This window comes from Scardinius erythrophthalmus, assembly GCF_964197995.2.
Source record: "Scardinius erythrophthalmus genome assembly, chromosome: 11".
Lineage (NCBI taxonomy): Eukaryota > Metazoa > Chordata > Actinopteri > Cypriniformes > Leuciscidae > Scardinius > Scardinius erythrophthalmus.
In genome coordinates, this window is record NC_138231.1 from 19,708,503 (window position 1) to 19,732,270 (window position 23,768).

At 37.8% G+C, this 23,768-nt stretch overlaps 1 protein-coding gene across 1 annotated transcript; it reads left to right on the top strand.

The window, feature by feature from the left end:
• Positions 1-908: 908 nt before the first annotated feature.
• On the top strand, positions 909-23,768 carry LOC308698702 (apolipoprotein B-100-like; the record flags this gene model as incomplete). The annotated part of the gene is made up of 24 exons (XM_081378963.1): positions 909-977; positions 10,326-10,471; positions 10,815-10,959; positions 11,646-11,798; positions 12,128-12,252; positions 12,362-12,447; positions 12,587-13,037; positions 13,420-13,537; positions 13,660-13,806; positions 13,914-14,125; positions 14,249-14,477; positions 14,651-14,830; positions 14,942-15,145; positions 15,310-15,474; positions 15,610-15,815; positions 15,995-16,168; positions 16,265-16,395; positions 16,494-16,695; positions 16,786-16,958; positions 17,081-17,256; positions 17,353-17,468; positions 17,562-17,935; positions 18,048-22,456; positions 22,605-23,768. The coding sequence occupies 24 exons, from the start codon at positions 909-911 to the stop codon at positions 23,766-23,768; spliced, it is 9,555 nt and encodes a 3,184-aa protein (XP_081235089.1).

Sequence of the window (23,768 nt, forward strand, 5' to 3'; positions counted from 1 at the left end):
ATATTCTAAGTTTAATGTTCAAAGTTTGTGGATGTGTGTGCGTTGGAATGTTGGCTCCCCTTTTATCTCTCTTGCAGAGAAGCTTTGGGCTGCAGCTTGGGGGTCGTAAAGTGTTATCCTCTAGAAAGAGGAGTCGGGTTACAAGACAATATTGGGGAACATTCTTTCAATAAACACTTAGAATTCGACGCTCTACACTAGCAAAACAAACCTCTATTATAAAGCAAAACTAATCGCAAAGGATGTTTTGTGTGTGTGGCGTGTGTGTATGTATGTGTGTGTGTGTTGGGGGTGTGTTTCTCTTCAAGTTCTAAAATGTTCTCTGTTAAGCATCACTTGGTAACAAACTCATCAAAAGAGATCAATTCAGTCCAGCCTCATGGCGCCATGCTTTAATTTACAATTATGAGTTCAAGGGTTAAAAGCTTTCCCAAAATTTATAATGACAAGGCTTATGGAGTTTTGTGTGCAGGGAGAACAGAATCATGATTCTTGCACATTCGTTACAATACTGTAAACCTTGATAATTTCTGAGATGGTTATTATACTGTGAAAATCTACAACCTGGGAGTCCCCCAGTTCCATCTCCAAGAGGAGAAGAATTCCTGAAATGGATTCAGGAATGGAGAATATGGTGGAAGGAACACCATCCTGAAATGTGGGTGATTCTCAAACCATGGTGGAATTGGACATTGTCCCAAACAACTAAAAAATTCTGCGCCATCTGCTCCTGATCACCCTGCGGAAAGAGGATTTCATTGAGGAGGTTTAAAAAATGTAGGAGCCTTGCTGTGTTGTATGATCCCAAGACAGCATTGTGTGCCACAACACCAGTTGTAGGTTGTAGAAATTGTGGCACCGAGAGTGATGTTGCCTCCTCGTTGTCCAGAGACATTGACTGTAGCACGATGGCCAATCACATTTCTCCCTCTTCTCCTTTTTTTGTGAAGATTGAAGCCTGCTTCATCAATATACAGGTACTCATAATGAGTTGCACTGCTATCCAACTCCAAGATTCTCTAGAGTAAAAAGAACACAAGGTATAATATAGTAAGTTAGTGTTTTACATTGGCATTGATTGCAGTCAATACTACTGTGAAACTGTTGCTGAAGTTTGAGTTCACACTTTGAAGCAGCAGTATACATAGAAAAAATTGTGCAGTAAAGTGCAGTAATTGGGTTGCACATACTTGAACAAACTGGAATAGTAAATCCTTCACTCTAACGGAGTTCCTCTCAAAGGGCACTTTGTATACTTGCTTCATTCGGATTGCATTTCTCTTTAGAACACGGTCAATTGTGGAAAGACTGCATTGGTGGATATTGTGGAACAGTTGATTGTCCTGTGTTATTCTTTGCTGAATTCCTTTTGAGGCGGAGGGTGTTGTTCTAGACCACCATGTCAACGATGGCATGCTCTTGTTCAGTTGAAAGAAGTCTTGTTCGTCCACCTGAATGTTCTCTAACTTCAATTCTGAAAAATGTTTGGACAAGCAGGAACATTTACTGTAGAAATCTAGACCTATGTCAAACAAGACTACATGTACTCTCATTGTAGAAGTAGAATGATATAGTTACTTACCGGTTTTCCCTCTGAAATGTGCGGATAATTGAAGCCACTGTGGATCTGTTTATATTGGGCTGAACTCTCTGCCCAGCTTCTCTCAGTGAGAGACCATGATTTATGACATGGTCAATAAGTGTGGCTCTGATTCATTTGAAAGACGCATGTACCCTATTCTTCTACCTCTCCTCCCTCCTCTTACACCTTGCCCTCCTCTCCCTCTCTGTCCATCTCTTCTTATATTTTCTACTCTTTCTCTTTCCACTATACCATTGCCCTCCAATCTATCCATCTCTTCTCCCTCTACTCCTCTATCTTCTCCTCTTCCTACATCCTCAGCTCTTCTTTCTCTTTCTCCTACATCATCAGCTCTTCTTTCTCTTTCTCCTACATCCTCAGCTATTCTTTCTCTTTCTCCTACATCTTCAGCTCTTCTCCTACATCTTCAGCTCTTCCTCTTCTTCTCCCTCTACCCTGTCCACCACCTCTCACTCTTACACCTCTTCCTTTTCCACTGCTCATTCTTATTCTTTTTATTGTCTTTTCTCCTCATTCGTCTTCTTTGTTCTTCTTCTTCTTCTTCTTGTAGGATTCCAGCAGTGTAGACGCCGCTGAGCGTATTACTGCCCTCCACAGGTCAAAGTTTGAACTAAATTCTTACATACAGTCCTGTATCATGCAAGAGCTGAAGAACTGCCTTTGAGATCAGTTTATGCTCGTCACTGTGACCAAACAAAGATAAAAGAGAAAAAGCCTTAACTCCAAGTCCTGCCAGTTTAATAAAGAATATATTTCTTTCTGCCCTATACTTTCTGCATTCTAGGAAAACATGCCCTACTGTCTCAAGACTCCCACATTCACACAAGCCAGAAACATGCTTTCCTACAATGCACAAAGAATAATTTAACCCATAGTGCCCCAACTTCAATCTACACATTTTAACTGAGTCCCTGCGGGACAAAATGTTAAATGAACATCTTTCCCTAACTTTAGGTTGTATAGAAAAGTAGTGTATTCCCCTAATTTCCTTTTCCCAGCCTCTCTGCAATTTATTTATTAAGCCCTCTTTAATTTGTTCCCTCAGTTCCACTACATGGACATCTACTTCTCTTCCTAAGCTCTCCTTTGCAATTTTATCCACCCGCTCATTCCCCCTCACCCCAGCATGCCCGGGAGCCCAGCAAAAACTGATGTTGCAGTCAAACTTAATTAAAAAAAAACACATTCAAGATGTCATTTACAATGTCAGGACGAGCTTTAGATTTTCCTACTTTTAAATTTTCTAGAGCAGCTGCAGAACCAGAGCAGATAATGACTTCTCTAGGTTTTACTTCCTCAATCCACCATAGAGCCCATAAAATTGCCATTAATTCAGCAGTGAGAACAGAACTTCCATTAAAAATACGTTGACCAATTTCCAACCCTAGCTGTTCCACATATACCCCAAATCCAGCTTTCCCACTAACTGTATCTCTAGATCCATCTGTAAAAACAATCATAGTACTCTCACTGATTGAATTAATCCCAATAGGGCATAGGTAACCAATTTGTGTGTTCTACAATACCTCCCTGATCCATGCTCACCTTCCCTGCCCACTGATTTACTATGACAAAAAAAAAAAAAAAATATCTATTATCTCCAGCAACCTCTTGCAACAGACACCTTGCTGGGAAGGTATGATTACACCCACTAAGTTTTACCCAGTACTGTAACCCTAACTTAATGCGTCTTAACCATAAGGGCATTTCTCCCATTTCAATGAGCAGGGCAGGGACTGGGGTAGTTCTGAAGGCCCCACAGCAAAGCCTCAACGCTCTTGTCTGCACCACATCCAACCTAGCCAGAACAGTTTTGGAAGCGGATCCATACACAAAGCACCCATAATCAAGAGCAGATCTGATCATGGCCTGAAAAATTAGCAGCATTGTCTCCCTATTAGCCCCCCACCCACACCCAGCCAGACTTCTCATCATATTTAAAACTTTTTCAATCTTCAACACAATTTAACCTACATGCACGGCCCAAGTCATACGCTCTTCAAACCAAATACCCCAAAATTTAAAAACCTTTACCTTCTCCAATGGAGACCCATACATATATAGCCCTATATTAGGTAACTTTTTTTTTAAACCAAATATCATATATTTAGTCTTAGAAGCAGAGATTTTGAAGCCCCATGTATTTCCCCATTTCCTCTACAGATACTAACAGATACTTTGTATCTGTTTTAAAACAAACTCTACATTACGCCCTCTTTTCTAAATGGCCCCGTCATCTGCAAATAAAGATAACCTGAATCCTCTCTCTATTTTACCAAAGATATCATTATATTAAATAAAACTGGACTTAATATTCTCTGTTGTTTTTCTCTTCCCCTTTTGTAGTTGTTGTAATTAAGACAGCTGTGTGAACAATTAGGAAATTGGCTTTTTCTGTGTTGAGTGGATTACTAACTCATCAAATATCATTTTGGGGTTAATTGAGGACATAAGGTGTGCAACTGACTATTTTACAATTCACAGAGTTTTGTTTGTTGTGTTTTGAAAATGGTACAAAAATGGGTGTGATCTTTGTGAAGACCAATGAAAAAGCTGCAAATGTTTTTCCTGATATATTCAAGATTTGGTTGGCTGTATGAACTGCTGTGATAACATTAGGGAATTTTGTGCACAGTGTTTTGAGAAAATTATGCTTTTGATTTGTAATTTGTATGAAATGAAGGAGAATTTACTATCTGTTTAGGACAATTACAAAGTGTACAGATTACTGTGTTAAATGTTTTGAGAGCAGTTACCTGAGTTTGGAGAAATGTACCAAATCGATTGAGAAAAACTGTAAGTGTGACCTATTTTGAGTCGTTGAGTGTAAACGATAACAACTGTGTTATAGTTGTGTTTAACTTTTGCATGCCTGTGTTTAGCATTTTGAAACAATGGGGTTTAGTGTTTTAGCAATTCAGAAAAACGGTACGAATTAAACTTGCATATTGACCCGGTAGTTTGCGGACGTCTTTTTGTTGGGTGCTGTTGCAATGGTGAATCGAATTTCGGAGCTCCATTGATCATGGCTTTTCATAGTCGTGGTGCACACACTTAACTCATGGGTCCTTCACTTCATTTGCACTTTCTAGCTGGTGGACTTACAATGGGTGCCTAGTGTCCCATCTTGGGTGCTTCTCAATATCCCTCCTCGTTTTCTCGCTCCTCTGTCCTCCAGCCTGTGACCCGGAAACCGATTGAATTCAGCCATCTTGAAGGACATCTCAATTCTCTAATTGCACCGCAAGGAACAAGGAGTGAGGAGGCTTCCAGAGGAGTCATGAGCGAGGATACACAGGTGTTTCCTACACAGAAGTCTTTCTTGTCGAGAAACCTGGCGCACGTATAAAATTCTAATAAATTAATTTTAAATTTAAATTTAAAATGAAATTAAATTAATAAAACATATAAATTCTCCTCCCCCTTCACATCTGTCACAAAAATTTTAATATATCACACATATATCAACAGGGCATCTTGCTTTATCTTTATTATTTATTCATTTCTTAAATAACCAAACTTTAACAACATAAGGGCAGATCCTTTGAATGCAGTCGCCGAGTGGTCAAGAATATTCCAATATACAATAAGCTTTCCTTCGATTCCTCTGTCCTCATTTTCTTTCCCTCGCATCCTACAGAGGGTGGAGCTGAGACACTAAAGTTCAATTTTAGATCATAAGACTTGGCATTATGGTGATGAACTTTGAAACTGGCATTATCTTTGAAACTAGATTTTCTGTCTGTCAAGCCTGACTGGGCAGTGAGATAGTAAAATAGCTAAGCTTAGCTTTCTGACCATCTTGCCATCTATTTTGCATTTATATGTTGAAATTTGAAAAAATTTGTCTTCAAATACTAGAAACCCATTTAGTGTTATAGTCATTAGTAGTTTAGTCATTAATGTTATTTGCAGCTATAGGAAGGATTAATTAATTTACTGTTTATTTGTATTTTATTTGTATTCTAATTTATACATCGTCTTCGCTTTCATCTTATTCTGTCAAATTTCACACTGCCAAAACTCTTGACACAATCAAGAAAATCAACAGTACTTCTGACAAATGCAAACTCTTCAAAATATTAAATTCTCTCCTCTGTCTCCCACTATTTTATTTCTATTTTATTCCCATTTCTCCCACACTTCTGCCATCACTCACACATCATCAACACATCTCTCCTCTCAGGCATTTTCAGACTCAGGCTCGGATGACACAAAAAAATAAACATTTAACACTTTACTTGTAGAAAGTTACAGGCCTGTCTCTCTGATTGAACGAGTTGTTTCCAACCAGGTATCATCTTTCCTTTCACAGAACAAACAGCTGGATGATAACCAATCAGGTTTTAAAAGTAGCTTTTCAACCGATACTGGCTTTCTATCGCTTATGGAAGCTCTGCAGATTGCAAGAGCTGCTGGGGCCAGTTATACACTATGTTAAGAAGGTGTCTTAAGAACTAGTCTGACAAACTAGCAGTTAACCAAGGGGTAATCAGTCTTTCTTTTCATATTCAAATTAGAGCAATATACCTTTTATGTAACTGACTTTAAAAAGTTGTGGCCAGTCTTGAAGTAAAAAAAGATGCCTAACTTGTAAGAGTAGTCTAAGAAGTTCATTAGTCATTAGTCATAGATCTACAGTATCTCTCGCTTTCGACACTGTTAATCAGGTTAATCACTTATCTTGATGAGCTTCTCTCTGATTAAGTTATCTCTTCACATCATAAGTCAACAAACCATAAGTTAAAGGTGCATTAAGCAACTTTTCATGTTAAAAATACCCATTTTTCTAACCCATACATGCTTAAACAATTGCCTGATGGGCTGAATGAGCCCTTCTATGATCTCTGCGATTGCCTCTATAATCCTGTACAGTAAAATAAATAAGAGGGATTCGGGACGGAATCGACTGGGCGTGACGTCATGCGCGTTCACGCTCACCTGGCTATGTCTGGCAGGTTTGTGTATTCGCCGCCATTATCCGCATCAGCGAAGACAACTCAAGCGACTTTGGCAAAAGTAGAAGATGGATTCAAAGAGACCGGCTTCTAGTTCATCCCAAACCCCAACGCAAACTCCACGTAACCGCGTGCACAACTCTGGTTGCAGTTTTGCGTGTCACAAGAAGGGGGCATAGTTCTGTAAAAACTCAGAGACTTGCGCAATGCACCTTTAACCCCCAACAACAGACTAATTTTGGAACTATGATAATGAGAAGTTTAGCATGATAAAATCCAACAAAAAATAAATATAAGATCTGAGACTTAAGTTGAGACACATTTAGTTTCTTTCTTTTCTATAATATTCCGATCTAGTGCTAATGATGCTGTTGATAATTCAGAATATATAATTCCGAACACAGTCCGTCAGTTGCTCTAAATGGATGAAATGTTCTCTGAACTGTTGCACACTGACTTGGTTTCAAAGATAAGAGTTGTAAATTGGGAAAGGACATGTTCTTTGAAACTACCTACGATTAGGACATGACTCACATGTCACTGCAGAGAATGGTATTTGTTAACAACTACTCAGATGTGTTTTGAATCAGGGTTTCTGCTCCAATAATTAGGCTACAGTATTTGTGGCATTTGTAATTTGCCATAATAACATTTTAATAAAAGTTTATTTCCTTAATATTTTAGTTTGTAGTAAGTATTTTATAAAAGCATATCAAGAATATAATTACAGCTAAAGAAGTTGTAGGCCCTTTAAAGCCCTTTAGCCCTTTTATTGCTTATGATTTAGTCTTACACTTTAACGAACGTAATAAGTAATAATAAGATTACATTTATCACATGTATTTACTAGGGGTGTAACGATACCCTCATGTCACGATTCGATACATATCACGATATTGAACTCACGATAAGATATTATTGCGATACTCCAAGACATATGATTAAAAGTACTCAAAATGTACTGTTGATTAAAATGCTAAATTTGGTATTACATTGTGTTGACTTGGTGCTGGAAACCCAATGCACAAGACAATAGTGACACCAGAATAAATATATTCATGATTCTGAAGCTGAAAATACAGAATTATTTTAGACGAATATGCTTGCACTCTGTCACTGACTAGATTTATTTAAAATAATATAGGCCACTTTTTACTGGTAGCACCCAATGCACAAGACAATAGTGACACCAGAATAAATATATTCATGATTCTGAAGCTGAAAATACAGAATTATTTTAGACGAATATGCTTGCACTCTGTCACTGACTAGATTTATTTAAAATAATGTAGGCCACTTTTTACTGGTAGCATAATTATTTGGCATTATCAGGACCCACAGATATTCCCCCACTGCATTGTTATACATTATATTCAACATTATTAGTTTAATGTAGTACTGACACGAAGACTCTGAAAACTTGAAGTTTTCTTAAACACACATTTTTATTTTGGGTGAACTATACTATTTTACGATAAATTGTTACACACCTGGTATTTACACAATCTGTGAAGGATTAAACATAGCTAATTGAAAATCAGCTTAGAAACTAAACTTGTTCCCCCCAACAACCTTTGGCCAATGCAACATTTTCACAAAGAAAAGAAAATCAATCAAGGTCTAAAAGCTGTGGTTGATGTTGGCTAATGCAATCAGTGAGTTCTATCAGTTCAATTGCTGACAGGAAAATCTTGGATGGTGTTTATGAAACAGCTTTTGCCTTTGGCCTGCCACACTGGCTGATGGAACTTTGGACCTGTTGCAACCCTTGATTAACACTGGACTGAATAGATCCGAGTATAAAAGATGCACGCCAGGGGATCACCATCAGTCTTCGTTTGGAGGAAGACTCGCTTTAGTTTCAGGGCTTCTGAGCTTCGTCTGACCCAGCATGGGTAGTATTAAGTTCTGCCTATTGATGATGCTTGGCACCTATGCCATAGCCCGTGAGTATAAAGTTCCTTTGCATTCTGGTGCATTAAAAGATTTTCAGTGCATTGGAGTGCATTATTTATTCTGCTTCATCCTACGTCTCCTATATCCGTTTTTTTTTTTTTTTTTTTTTTTTTTTAGCATTTTATACTATTTCAAGGCTATTAATGTTTTTAATGATAAAGTTGTTTGAATGGTTAAATTCACCTTTATTTTTTTATTTATTTTTTTTTTTTTTATTGAAATACATGATCTTTTAATGTTATGTTTAAAAGATAAACATGCATTATTTATTTTGCTTCATCCTATGTCTGCTATATCCTGTTTTTTTTTTTTTTTTTTTTTTTTTAGCATTTTATATTATTTCAAGGCTATTAATGTTATTAATGATAAAGTTGTTTGAATGGTTAAATTCACCTTAAAATTTGATATTTTTAATTGAAATACATGATCTTTTAATGTTATGCTTAAAAGATAAACATGCATTATTTATTTTGCTTCATCCTATGTATCCTATATCCTGTTTTTAGTTTTTTATATTCTTTCAAGGCTATTAATGTTATTAATGATAAAGTTGTTTGGATGGTTAAATTCACCTTCTTGTTATGTTTAATGTAAATACATAATGACTTTTTCTCGCCAGAGCAAGAAATTGAGTCCAATTCTCATCCAGGATGTCACTGTAAGTATTTTTCTTTATTTCTTCTAATCCTTTGATTCATTTTTATTTTTATTTTTATTTTTATTTTTATTTTTATTTGAGGTGTCTATGACTCACACATGTTAAAGTTCCCTATAATTTATCCTGAACTTTTACCTGTTGGACTCACTGTACCAATTGTTGTTGACACTTACTTTGAACCCTCAATAAATGAGATCACCATTGTAACCTGACCTATGTACTCTTTATCAACAACAGACAGTTCTTGAGTCAGGATGACAGAGTCCATATTTCTTATTGCTCATCTTGATTAGATAAAACAATGTAATATGAAATGCAATTTAATAAGTAATTTTTTAAATAATAATTTAATCATTTGACCTCTAAGACAAATAATTGAAAAGTCTAGTGCCAAAAGGCAAAATGTATATTCAAAATTTATATTACATTTACATTCTATCAAAACAATCCACAGTTGAAAATATATATTTTTTTTTATTGGAAAACAAGAAATTCATTGAAAACCAAATGTACTGAAAATATGATTAACACTTTAAGGTTTGTTTAAATTTGTCAACATTAGTTAATATAATATATTATATTAACTAACATTATATTAACAACAACATTTAACAATCTTTGTTCTGAATGAATATACAATTGTTCATTTTCATTCATGTTAGTTCACACTTTACTAATTTCACTGAAGTTAATACACCTTTTATTTTTAAATATGTATTAGTAAAGGTTGAAAATAACAGTAACCACGTCTAATACATGCTGTAGAATTATTGTTCATTGTTAGTTCATGTTAACTAATGTACTGTTTAACAAATGTTAGCAAAGGAAACCTTATATATGAAACCTTAAATATGACTGTTTATCAGCATGTGATTATTGTTTCAAATATATCATTTTTTAATTGACCTTGTATTTATTTTATTTACAGTATCTAAAAGATTTAAGATCTACAAAAAATATACATATCGGTATGAAGCAGAGATCCAAAACAGGGTGACTGGGACCTCTCCTCTCATGAATGGCCCCAAATTGTCCTGCAAGGTACATCGAAATTTGAGAAATCATATCTAACTATACAGTTTCTCAATATATATTCCCTGTTTTTTGTTTTGTTTGTTTCTTAAAGTCATTAACACCCTTCCATCCATAGGTTGAAATTGATGTGCCTGTGGCATGCAGCTTTGAGCTCCGGACAAGTGAGTGCTCCCTAACTGAGGTGGTCGGAACAGATGCAAATGGGGCGCCCATCTATTCACCTGCTTCTGAGGCCCAAGCCTTTCAATCTGTCATGGAAAAGTATGTTTAAGTTTCCCTTCCCAGCTTTAGAGAAACTGACCCAAATAATAAAGTTCACAAATATTAAAAATGAGCAAAGCCAGTGTAGCTGAAATATACAAGCAGCCTGTGAAAAATAAAAATTACCTTTAAAACTATATATTGTAAGACTGGTTTACACTGCCCTAACAAACACTAACATTTTAAATATTTAAAAGTTGCCTTTGGACCCAACAACAATTAAAGTTTGTGTTTATTGAGACATTGTGAACTAGGTTATGTTCTCCAGTCTATAATAAATTGATTTTAAATTTGTCCAGAAACTGAAGAAGTTATTCAACAGCCATTCATTTTCTTTGAACAGGAATGTACTGAAGTTTGTAGTTGAGGGTGAAACTGGTGTGACACTCTATCCCGAGGGTGATGAAACCAACATTCTGAACTTCAAGAGAGGTATCATCTCTGCCCTGATTGTGCCTGTCATGGAGAAGGAACAGAGCAAAGACATGGTACATATTTACTTATTCCTTAAGGTCCTAATCTGTAAAGGTATTAATTGCCTTTTATTGTTATTTTGAATTTGTTTGCAATGAATCTTCTTATCTAGAATAATAAATTCCAATGAGGAACAAGGTGATCTTGACCTAAGGCACTTAGCTGATAGGAGACAATTTCTAATATCCATTACATTGCCTCTAACATCATCAATATCCTCATGACAGGTTTGAAACAATTATGTTAGTACTCTCATGATTTGGTGAAAAGTGTTGAGGCTAGCTTTTGCATATTTGCTTAGTACAATCATTATTGTAATTTTATGTAAAACAATATTTAATTTTCAAACAATATCCTTTCTCTAACAGAGCCACCAATCCCCACTACACCATTACTGTATTTAACCTTAGAGTAGTTTGACTTTACTCATTAGTAGTAATAAAATTAAACAAAGATTGTAATTAAAATATTAGTTTTACATAACCTTTGGCCATATGGCCCAGTAAATTAAGAAATAAAAATAACATTATAATTACTCATAATAGTGGAATATCAGTTGAGTACATTGACTTTATATATGCCAGCACTTCCTGCCAAAAAAAATGCAAACAGTGACTGAAAGTAAGTGAGGATCTCTAAAAGTAAAAGCCTGTACACAAACATGTATTCGCATTCATTAAGATTTCCTTGTTTCATCTAGGTTACTGTCCATGGAATCTGTGCCACTGATGTCAAGGTCAACACCAAGGAAGATATTGCCACTGATGTCACCATCATTAGGGACCTGTCAGGATGTGATGCTTTCAAAACCCAAAGAAGCCACACCAGCCCTCTTGCCATCATCAATAGTTTGGTGAGACAAATATTTTTATTTTATTTATTAAAATAAATAATATTGAATCTTGGCTGGTTGAATCTTGCAATTATTGTTTCTTCATTTTTTTATTTTTTTTATTTATAAATTTAAATAAATGCATTTATTCCATTAATCATCATCCTCAGTGCAATTTACCCATTACCAAATGTTTGAACAATTAGGTAAATATTAAGCAAGTTACCTCTAACCAATATTGACAAAATCATTATATCATACAGACTGAGCCAACAACAGGTGGAAAAAAATGGTACTCATATATTTCAAGAAACAGATATTTATACTTAAATGTATGTGTTTGTCAACAGCAGTACCCTCTGTCCAAGCTGATTGGCAGTACCCAGACCTGCAACTATAAGTTCGACAACCAGAAGAAGCACATGACATCTGCCACATGCACAGAAAAGCACATATTCCTTCCCTTCTCTTACCAGTGAGTGACACTGACATCAAATCACTAGCTACATTTCCTAATGCAATGTACCTGCATAAGTGGTACAAGTGGTCCTGATTCATTCAAATGTATTTCATTTCCATTGCAGGAACAAGTATGGTCTCTCTTCTCTTGTGAAACAAATCCTAACTCTTCAGGAATCCAGCAAGATCAATGACAGAGTTTTTGATTACCGTGAGTATTCCCAGTTTCACTGTATATCTCAAATAAATTAAAGATCTTTGGATTTGATTTGTCTGGTTAAAAGTTAAGGAATACTGACTACATTTCCAGCCACTTTCACTCACACATCATCCCACTCTCTACAATACAGGTTCTACTAACCCCAAGGACTTGGTTCTAGAAGCAGTAGAGGACAAAGCCCCAGTCCAGACCTCTGAGGCTCTGCTGTTCATCTTCAGGGAGCTGAAATCCATGAACGAAGAAACAGATCGCCAGCAGAGGGCCAACACGTTCCAGAGTTTGGTGTCTGAACTCCGTGGACTTGAGCATGAGGTTTTGCAGCAGGCCATTTCTCAGATGGTGGAGGAGGACAAGCTCTTGACTTGGCAGGCTTTGACTCAGTGTGGCACCCCAGAGTGTGGTAGTGCCATGTTCAGTCTCCTGAAGACCTTTGACACTGATGCCATCGAGGTAGATGCTGCTGTCTATGCTCTAGGAATGATGCACAGCCCTACTGGCCTCTTGGTGAAAGACATATTGGAGATTGCCAAGACCAAGCAGAGCAAGCCAATAATGTATGCTCTCAGTAATGCTGTAAGGCGGTAAGCAAACTCTTTGTACCATTCTTATAGAATCTTTCACTTCCCTGCTGAAAATACCAGCAGAGATTGATTTTCCATGCTTGTCCAGGTTTGTTCATACTAGTAAAGTGGTGGCCATCATATAAGCTGCAAAACATAGTTTGTGAAAATTGTCACCTGTATGGTCTTTCTTGTGAAACTAAGTAATAATGCGCTATAAGCTAGTTAAAAAGCTAGATGGGGACATCTACACGCCAGAATCCAAAACACAACATATGCTGGTGACCTGCTATGCTTCTCTTTTCAATAGGGATTGATTCTCATTTTGGGAAAAAAAAAAATCCTAAATGCATTTGTCAGGATATGTCCACTGTAACTGACAATGTATAATATATCCCTTCAGGCACTTCCAAGCTGAGGGTCAGCTCACCTCTGAGATTCTTGAGGTGTATAACTTCATTACCTCAATCCTTGGTGCTGACTGTGCTGGCGAGAAAGATCTGATCTTCTTGACCTTAAGGGTGTGTCTATATTCCTGGACATATTCACACTAGTAAAAACAAATCCAGTAATAATATATCCAATATAGTAATATAATGTTATTATTATGATTATTATAATTATTATAACATGTCCTGTTTAGGTGATTGGAAACATGGGTGAGGCTATGGAAGCAGCTGATCCCAACATGAAGACCACTCTGCTTAAGTGCATGAGACAGCCTGCCACCACCCTATCCGTCCAGATGTCTGCCATCCAGGCTTTTAGACGTATGTCTGTGACTCCTGATGTAAGTATTGCTGGATTTGTCCAACTATTTACATTTCTTCAGAACCAATTATGTGGAACTTTCTTACTAAAACTAACCAACTTCACACTAATATTTTTCACACTCAGGTCCGTTCCAACATTCAGAGAGTGGCCCTTTATGCCAAAGGTGCTGTTCAGAAGAGACTGGCTGCATATCTTATCTTGATGAAAAAGCCAGAGGCAAGCGATCTGGAGGTTGTGAAGAAGATCATTACCCAGGACCAGAATGTGCAAGTCAAGTCATTTGTGGCTTCTCATGTCTACAACATCATTCATTCCAGGGATCCTGAAATTCAAGAGTATGTTACTCAGTTTATCAGTTTTATTTAGAGTTTAAAACATTTAATTGCATATCATCTGCTGTCTATCATTTCAGTTTGCTCTTTATCCTCTCCTTAAGACAATAACGTTTTCCTTCCCAGGTTGGGCAAAAGGATAGTTGAGGTCATGCAGGATGATGAGGTGCTTACCCACTCAAACTACACTCAGCTTTCTCGTAACTATAAGATGGACATATTTATGCCAGGAAAGGATGTCATAGGCTCCAGCACGCAGGGAAGCATCATCTTTGATCCCAGCAGCCAGCTGCCCAGAGAGGTTATGCTTGAGACAACTCTAAAAGCCTTCAGTTACAACCTTGACTTTATGGAGGTAGTCATCATTATGCGATATGTACTTGTAATTAGTTAATTGTGAAACTATATTGTTATATGTTTTAAGTTTTACTAATTGTTTGTACCAATTCTTGATTTTGTTCTACTTGTTGCATACACACGTGACTTTTAGAATATAAAATTATTATTGTTAATTTTTTTGTCACCAAGTTTGGTATGGACGGCAAAGGATTTGAGCCAACTGTTGAGACTCTCTTTGGAAGCAATGGCTTCTTCCCTGATACCATTTCCAAGGCAATGTACTGGTTTGGGGACAAAATGCCAAACAAAATCAATGAGGTTCTGCAAGAATGGGTTGACCCTCTGCGAACAGAAAAAACTAAGAGACAGGTACTGATATCCATTGCTTATTCCAACCCTAAAAAATGTGATTATTTACATGATTGAGGTTTTGATGCATGTATCCAAGGCTAGATAATATCAGGACCTTCTCTTTGACAGGTTCCTGAGAACATTATCAGGGAAATGGTGCGCAATTTTAACAAGCTTGCAAAGGACCTGTACAACCAGGACTCCCCAGAGGCCATGGCTTACTTAAAGATCATGGGGAATGAATTGGGATACATCAAGAGTACCAATGAACTGTCAGCTATTGTTGATAGAATGGCCACATATATTCAGGCCCTCAAATTCTCACCTGCTTGGGTATGTATATGCATTTTACATACATATCATATGTCTATATTAGCTCATATATCAGACAGCAATTGGTATTTGCTTGATTGGTAAGATTTGCTTTGTTATACTTTAAGAACAGTTTGTTTTTCAGGTTCTATAAATGCAAACACATATTATTCTTGTTTCAATAGATTACAAAGGTATTAATGTCTGGAGATCAGAGCATCTTTGCTCACTACATCTTTATGGATAATGAGTTTAGCCTCCTAACTGCCTCTGGATTCCCCCTGAAGTTTGCTCTGTCTGGGACTTTTGCACCTGGTGTTGAGGGTGGTCTGCACATGGAGCCTGGCAGGGTATAAAATTTTGTCCCTGATTACTATTTGTTAAATATCTAGATGGTTAATGTATAAAAACTGCTACAATTTATGCTTCATCTTATTACTGACATGTTTATTAGCATTACAAGTGTTTCCCTGTTCTTTTCACAGCATGAACTGTCCTTTTCACCCTCCATGGCAGTAGAATTTGTTACCCGTATGGGAGTCCATATCCCCAAATTTGTTGTCTCTGCTGTGGAAATGCACACTAATATGTTCCATGAAAGCTCTTTCAATGCCAAAATCACTAAGGTCGATGGTCAAATAAAACTGTCTATCCCGGCACCTAAGGGTACTACCGAACTCTTCAGAGTCAGGTATCTTTTGTGTTATATGTCTGAAACATACTTCAATGCTTTATTTAAAATGTATACTCTCTTCATACAAATAAAGAAAATATACAGAAAGAAATATCATCAGCTTTCAACAATACTGGTCAAGTCAACTGTTTAACAAAGACATAATGGGAAACCTCTTGTCATTTTTTCACAAATAGCAACAAGCTAGTGATGGTGTCCAAAACCCCGGTCACACTTGTTCCTGACACAGGTGACAGGACTGCCATAGCACACTGCAGCCCCCTTATCTCTGGGATCAATTTCTGCACCACCATAATTAACTCTAGAGCTGAGAGAAATTCTCCATACTTTCCTTTCAATGGAGAGTCCAAGTAAGAATCAAATATTTTCCATGCAAAAACACACCAAATCATTCCTCTACTTAATTTTTCAACGCCTTTTGTGCAAAAATTATTACTTTCCCACAGTTTTGTTTTGGGTATCCAGTCCACTGGTGACATCACTGAGTACACAGGAACTATTGCCTACGAACTCTTGAACGAGGGCAAGGAAGGCCGCCAGAAAGTAGATTCTCTGAAAATGATTTTGCAAGCAGAAGGCATGTAATTCTTAACAACAGTGTATTTTAAATCATGACCACTATATCTCTAAATTGATCAAAGGTGGCTAATTACATTTTTCTTTTCTAATCATAAGGTGAAAAGCCCACAGAGGCATCTGCAACTATTAAGTACAACAGGAACAAGAATACTCTCACCACCAGCATTGCGATTCCAGACTATGATATTGAGGCTGGAATCAAAGTTGGTGTCACTGACAGCATTGCCAAGGGAAAGAAGATCGCCATTGATATCTCCAACAAAAATATTCACCAGTTTTCTCTCATTGGTCGTGCAAAGTAAGTAGAGATCCAGATAACTTTTTGAAACACTTGTCGATGGACAACCAAAATTATTTTCATCTAAAGACAAGTTTCTGCTAATAACAGGCTTGATACCATGAAAGATGGCTTGCTGGAAGCTCAGTTGATTGTGCCCTCACTTAACACTGAGTGCACTCTTACTGCCACCCTGAACTGTGTTGAAGATTTGACCGTGGAACTCAAGAGTAACATCAAGCTCCCAGAGTCCAACTCTTTGCAGAAGATTACCTTCCAATATGGTACTGGATCTATTTCCTGTCACTATTTTTGTAAACTCTTGATTATTAATTTAAAATCTTTATTATATTAAATCAATCATCTATTCTGTCAAATATGACAAGTGAAAATGTTTTTACAACAGCTAAAGATGAGATGAAGATAGAGATGAAGTCTGACATAGACTCTGAGATACAGAAGCTGATGCCTAATGTAGCACCTCTTCAGAGTCGCCTGGACCAGGTCTTTGATGACATCATGGAACATAAAGTTGTAAGGACTGACATGAAGCTCCGTCATATTTATGCAAAACTCTGGGAGGTATGATTGTATATAATTTCAATTGAAAACAGTATTTATTACATACATCATTTTGTTTTAATGATGTTCATACCAGTATGTTCATTAATTTTACAGGCTTACCTCATTTGGATGGATAAGATTGCTTCTGATGTGCCCTACCTTCAGACGCTAAGAGAGAACATTCCTGAGTTGGTTATTCCATCTATGCCTGACAGGGTGTTCATGAACACGTAAGATTAATGCAAACTTTTTTTTTTATCTACATAATCCAACTTCTAAGGTGCATATCTATTCACTTCCAAAAATGTGTATTCTCTTTACAGTGAGAGCATGTTCAAATACAAGTTCAACAAAGATCGTGTCACTTTCACCATTCCTTTGCCTCTTGGTGGAAAGACATCTGAGGACCTGAAAATCCCTCCCACCATGGCCACCCCTGACCTAACTATGCCTCAAATTGGTCTAATGCTGCCCTCTAAACAGTTCAGTCTACCCACCTTCACCATCCCCTCCAGCTATGATCTCTCAATGCCTCTTCTCGGAATGGTAGAGGCATCTGCAAAAGTCAGCACTAACTTTTATGATATAGAGGTGGTTTTCTCTGGTGGCAACAACACTGTCGATACGTCCAGCTACACTGCAGGCTACAAAGTTGTTGCTAACAGCCCGTTGGAACTTCTTGCCTTTACTGTGGAAGGTAAACACATGCATACATGCAGTATACATGATACATGAATTTAGTGTATTGATATCGGCCCTTGGATAAATTTTTCTATAATTTCTGTAATTTCCATATCTGTTGTATACAGGATCTGCACAAACTGCTGGCATTTCAGAGGACACTGCGAAGTTCGACATAATTTCTTCCCTGAAGCATAAGCTCTTAGATGCAAATTTCAGCCTAATGGAAACAGCCAAAATCACAGATGCAGTGAAAACAACAGGAAATTACAAGATTGAAGCCTTCAGCCCTCTGGGTATGCAGATGTCTATGATGTACACAACCCAGGCTTTATTCTCTTCTGAAATAGCAGGTGATGGCAATTTAGATGGATCACTAAAAGTAGGATCAATGTCTACTACGACCACTGCCACCCAAACCTTTATACTTCAACCCAAAACCAGAGAGGCAAAAGCTGAATCCACTTTCAGTGTCAGATGTCCCATTCTCCAAATTGTAAACAAGATAAAAGCTGCAGCAGTCAATGGAGAACTTTCTTTTGAATCGAACACTGACATAGAGAATGACCCAGTCCATCACACCACCAAGTTCAACATTGAACTGAAAGAAGCTCAGTTTACCATTAAGTCTGATTCTCTCACCAAATCTAATGAGCGAAAGCTTCAAAACCAGGTAGACTTTACTGCAACCATGAAGGAAGTCGCTCTCAGGATTGAGTCCCAGGCTGATGATAACACAAACCGAGCTTTCTCCCAGCTTGCTGGATCCCTGAACACCCAGGGACTGGAGCTTAATACTGATGCCACTATCAGCTTTGCTGCCAACCGTGCCTCCAACAAGGGCACCCTGTCATTCACCAAAGATGGCCTGACCACTAGCTGTACCACCAGTGCCCAGGTCAGCTCTCTGACCTTTGAAAACATTTTCCATGGTGGCATTACAACCACTGGTGCAACAATGTCTGTCTCTACAAAAGGAACAGTCCACGAGAACAGTGCTGAACTCAAAGTTGAGGGAAGACTTGCAAGTTCAGAGGTATACCTAAACAGTATGTACAAGGGAGACATTTTTAATGTCAACACTAGAAACAGGATCAATTTCAAGTTGAATGAAGATGGCCTGAACCTCTCCAACAACTTGATTGCATCAAATCAGGAGATGAAAATAGAAAACACTGACTCTCTGATACTTACCCTCAAATCTCTGGCCATCCGCTCTGAGTCAGACAACTTTCTGAATGAGAACAACTTCTACAAGCACAAAATTGTAGTGGACATGCATGACTTTAAAGCATCTTTAAATGTCAACAATGAATTTAAAGTCATTGGTGTCAACTACATCAATGATGCCCAGATGACGGCAGAGCCCTACAGAATGGAAGCTACTGGAACGCTGAAAGGGGCATTTGATGAAGAGGAACTAAGACATACATATGAGATCACCTATGTTGACCAGACTGCCACTGCAAAGTGCAGCACCACTGGAAAACTCTTGGGCACTCAAATGACTCAGAGCTCTGAGTTTGAGATTGTTGGATTTTCCACAAAGTTCGGCAATGAGGTGCGCTTCATCTCTCCCTCTCTCCGACTGGAGAGCAATATCCTCACTAAAGCAGAACCTTTTAGTGTGAATGTTGAGAGCTCCTTCAGTTCTGATGGATCACTAAACCTGTATGGAAAACACAGTGGCCAGATGAAAAGCATGCTGCTCATTCAAGCTGAACCTAAGTCTTACTCACACAAGCATGAATACAAGGCATCAACCTCTCACCAGTTGAACAGTGGAAACTCCATTGAAACTAACTTCCAGCATAAAATAACCAGCGCTATCACCCCTCAGCAGCAAAATTTTAACATGAATATGAAGTCTATGCTGAATGACCATGCCTTTGACCACTCCCTGGAAATCTTCAACACTCCAAAGAACATAGGTATTGCACTGAAAGGCACAGTGTCCACCAACCTCTTGAACAAAGCAAATGATAATCAGGAATTTGCCATAACAAGTGATCTGCAATATGAAAAGAACAGTGATAGTCATTTTATTTCCCTGCCTTTCATTGAGAAGCTGCCTGTTGTCATTAGGGATGTTAAAAGTTCAATGCTCACCATGAAAGATCATAGCATTGACATGCTTCACGGCATTGATGATAAATATGACATTACAGCCACTCTTTACAGCAAAGGAACGGAACTTTATCAAGTAATTGAAAATTTTGATGTAGATATGTTCTTGGATGATGTGAGACTTTTTGCCTCCTACATGACTGCTGTAGTAACGGAACTGGGCAAACATCTGCAATATTTAAGGAACTTGATTGACAGTTTGGATCGAAGAACTGGCATTATCACCAAGATAAATGAAATCTTCAGCAAAATTGATGAGGTTTTGGCAGAATATGAGGTTGAGGCAAAGGTCGAGAAAATTATTGATAATGCTGTGGATTTAATGAAACAATATGAGCTAAGAGAAACTATGCAATCAGCTGCAAGTTACCTAAACCATCTTGACATAAAACCAGTGTTTGAAAGAATCTTTGGACAGATTAATGAACTGACAAAACAACTAATTACCAAAGTCAATGAAATGATTGCTTATGATTTTGACACCTTGGCTGATGAAGTAAATCAGATTGCTACTGACCTCATTAAAGTCCCCTGCTTTGGAATGCTGCATAGTGAGATTGAGATCAAATCCTCAGAGCACACTCTGAAGACCATTGCTGAACTCAAGAACTCAACAGACAAGATCACTGCTAATCTGAATTCTCAGTTCCAGACTCCCATTGATCTCCTGGCCTATACATTTGATGTCACTGCTCACCTTAACATCTCTAGAATGAAAGAGCTGTCCCTGACTGAGACAGTGAAAGCCAATCACATGGCTTTCTCTCTTGATCACCAGGGAGAAATGTCCATCAATGACATTTTTGCCCAGGTATCTTCCAAGACCACAGCTAAGGTAACCACAGAACCATACACTGCTGACTTAGAGAACAGTGCATTACTAAGCACAGAGAATGGCTTCTCATGTACTTTGGAGACCTCTTACATCCACAGTGTGAACATGCCAGTGGCCAACATCTTCAGTGAAGCTACAATGACCCAAAAAGCTGCCGCTCAGCTTGAATCTGGCATATTTACTCTCACCCTTGGAAATTATGGCAAAGGAAAATACTCTATCCTTGGTTATTCTGATGAAGGAGACCATAAGAGTAACTTGGAGATTGTGATGAATGTGGAGTCCATAAAACTGATCTTTAATGGTGACACTGAGAGTAGTCTTCTCAAGATGAAGCAGAAAGTGGATGCTGAGACCAGTGGTTTGACTCAGATTAAGTTTAATGTGCATGCAGAGACAGAAACTCCCTTCATCCAGAGAAGCATTGCAGCAGTAAAAGGGCAGATTTCTTTGAAGAAACTCATGTTTGAGCTAAGTGGGTCTCATGATGCTGAACTGATTGGCAAAGTTGAAGGCACCATTACCAACACAATTAACTTCAAGGCTGTGCCTTTTAATATGATCTTTGATACCAAGAATAAGGAAAACATAAAGCTGATGCTTCCCTTTAAGTTATCCAGTAAGGCTGATTTGCAAAACGATATGACTTTAACTCTGAGTCCCTCTGTGCAACAGGCAAGCTGGACCGGTCTTGCTAGAATCAATCAATATAAGTACTCTCATTATATCAGTATGGCTAATGGTGAGAAGGAAATTCAGATCTCTGCATCACTTAATGGTGAGGCTGACTTTAATGTGTTGACCTTGCCAATTAATATTCCTAAACTGACTATCCCTTTCATTAACAAGGAAACACCGTGTGTAGATAAATTTTCTTTATGGGAGGACACAGGCCTTAAAACAATCTTGATCACACCTCAGCAGACCTTTGATATGGATGCAAAGCTTAAGTATGTGAAGAACCATGAGATGTTCAACATTCAGCCAGCCCTCAATTCTGTTATTAGGAAAATTCAAATACCCATTTTCACAGTTGCCAAAATCTCATCTGATACATACGAATGTCCTCATTTGGCCAAGATCCCTCTTCCCAGTATAAAGGAATCCATTATGATCCCTGTCATGGGAGACCTGACCTATGACTTGTCTGTGAAAACTGCTATGATCACCATTAATACCAAGGCTGAGATCCTTAATCAGGATGAAATTGCTGCCCAGTTTGAAACTCTGGCTACATCTGAGTTTGGGGTTTTTAATGGCAAAACCAGTGGCTCTGCAACCTTTAACATGAAGTCAGGGATGAAATTTTTAACCAATCTGATAGTGGAGCATAAATATTTTGAGAACAACTATAATGGACTTCTTGAGGCCAACACAGAAGTCTCAAAGGCTGTTGTTTCAAATACTGCCAAAGTCAATCTGCCAGATATGAAATTTATGCTTTACCATGAATTAACTGGAAATGCAGAAGGTCTTACTGTCTCTGTATCTTCTCCGTCTGCTGGACTTCTTGGTCTTCAGCTACAGAGCAAGACCTTATTCCACCATACAGGAAGACTTTTTGGTGCAATACCAGTAAGAATTTGTTTATCATTTTAGAATATTACAATTTATTATACATTTAGTGTATCTTACGTATCAATCAATTGTTGATATCTTAAATATTTTGAACGTTCAATTACAAGGTGATATGATTATAATATTTTCTGTTTCTTTATTACAGTCTGAGGATAATGTGGACATTCTGAAGGTTGACATTGCAGTAATGACCTCAAATAGACTGAGCATCCAGACACAGTGGAACAAGGAGGTCCCAAGTCAGATTCTTTTGTGGCTGAAGGAGAAAGTTGCTTCATTAAAGGATTTGAAAGACACAATGACATATTACATTACTGCAGTTTACAATGGCATCAGCAAGAAGTATGAGAAGCTAGAGAGTGCCATTGATCACATCAAAGATCAAGGTAAAGTCATGTACAAGAGAGCAGCTGAAAAGATTGCTGCTGCTGACCTCCCAGAAATCAGCAGTAAGATTTCAGACAACATTGTAATGATCCTAAGAGCATACCAGAAGAAAATTCAAGCCCTACTGGAAGCAACCATTTCATTTATGAGGGACACTCAGTTCCAGCTTCCTGGACATGCTGAGAAACTCTCTGGACTTGAGGTCTACAATAAAATCAGTGTCTTCATTTTTGATGTCATCGAGGAGGCCATCACAAAGGTGCCAGAGATCTTTACCTCATGTGCTAAAGCTGTCATTGAACATATTAGAAAAGTAGAAGTCACAATTCCTGGGTCTACCCATGTTATCACTGGAAGAGATGTGTTGGATGACTTCCATGTTGCATTTCAGAAGATCCAAAGCCAAATTATCACCATTGTGAAGGGTCTAAAAGATGTAAGCTTTGAGACCATTGTGCAGAAACTGACTGAAATCCTGAAATTTAGTGTGGAGAAAGCAGAGGAGCTCTTTAACACCATCAAATTTCAAGATCTTGACAAGCTCTCATCCTGGATCTCTAAAGTCTTCTCTGATGCTGTCAAGTCCAATAGCCTGAGTGAAATAACTGAGCAGGCTGAGCAGTTCAGAACAATTACTGAAGACTACTATAAAACTGTCAAAGCAAAGGCCCAGGACATTGTTGCTGAGATGACCATTGAGCAACTGATTGAAGACATCCAGGCTTGGATTAAATCTATAATGAACCGACTGGAAGTTCTCAGGGACCAAACTACTAAGACCCTCAAAGATGCCATCAAGAACATCCCGTTTTATGTCAGAGTAGGTGACACAGAGATGGACATTGACATTCCTATTCCATTCATATGGGATTTCTTCAGTAGAATGATTTCTCATCCTTGTATCAAGTCACTAATTAGCTAA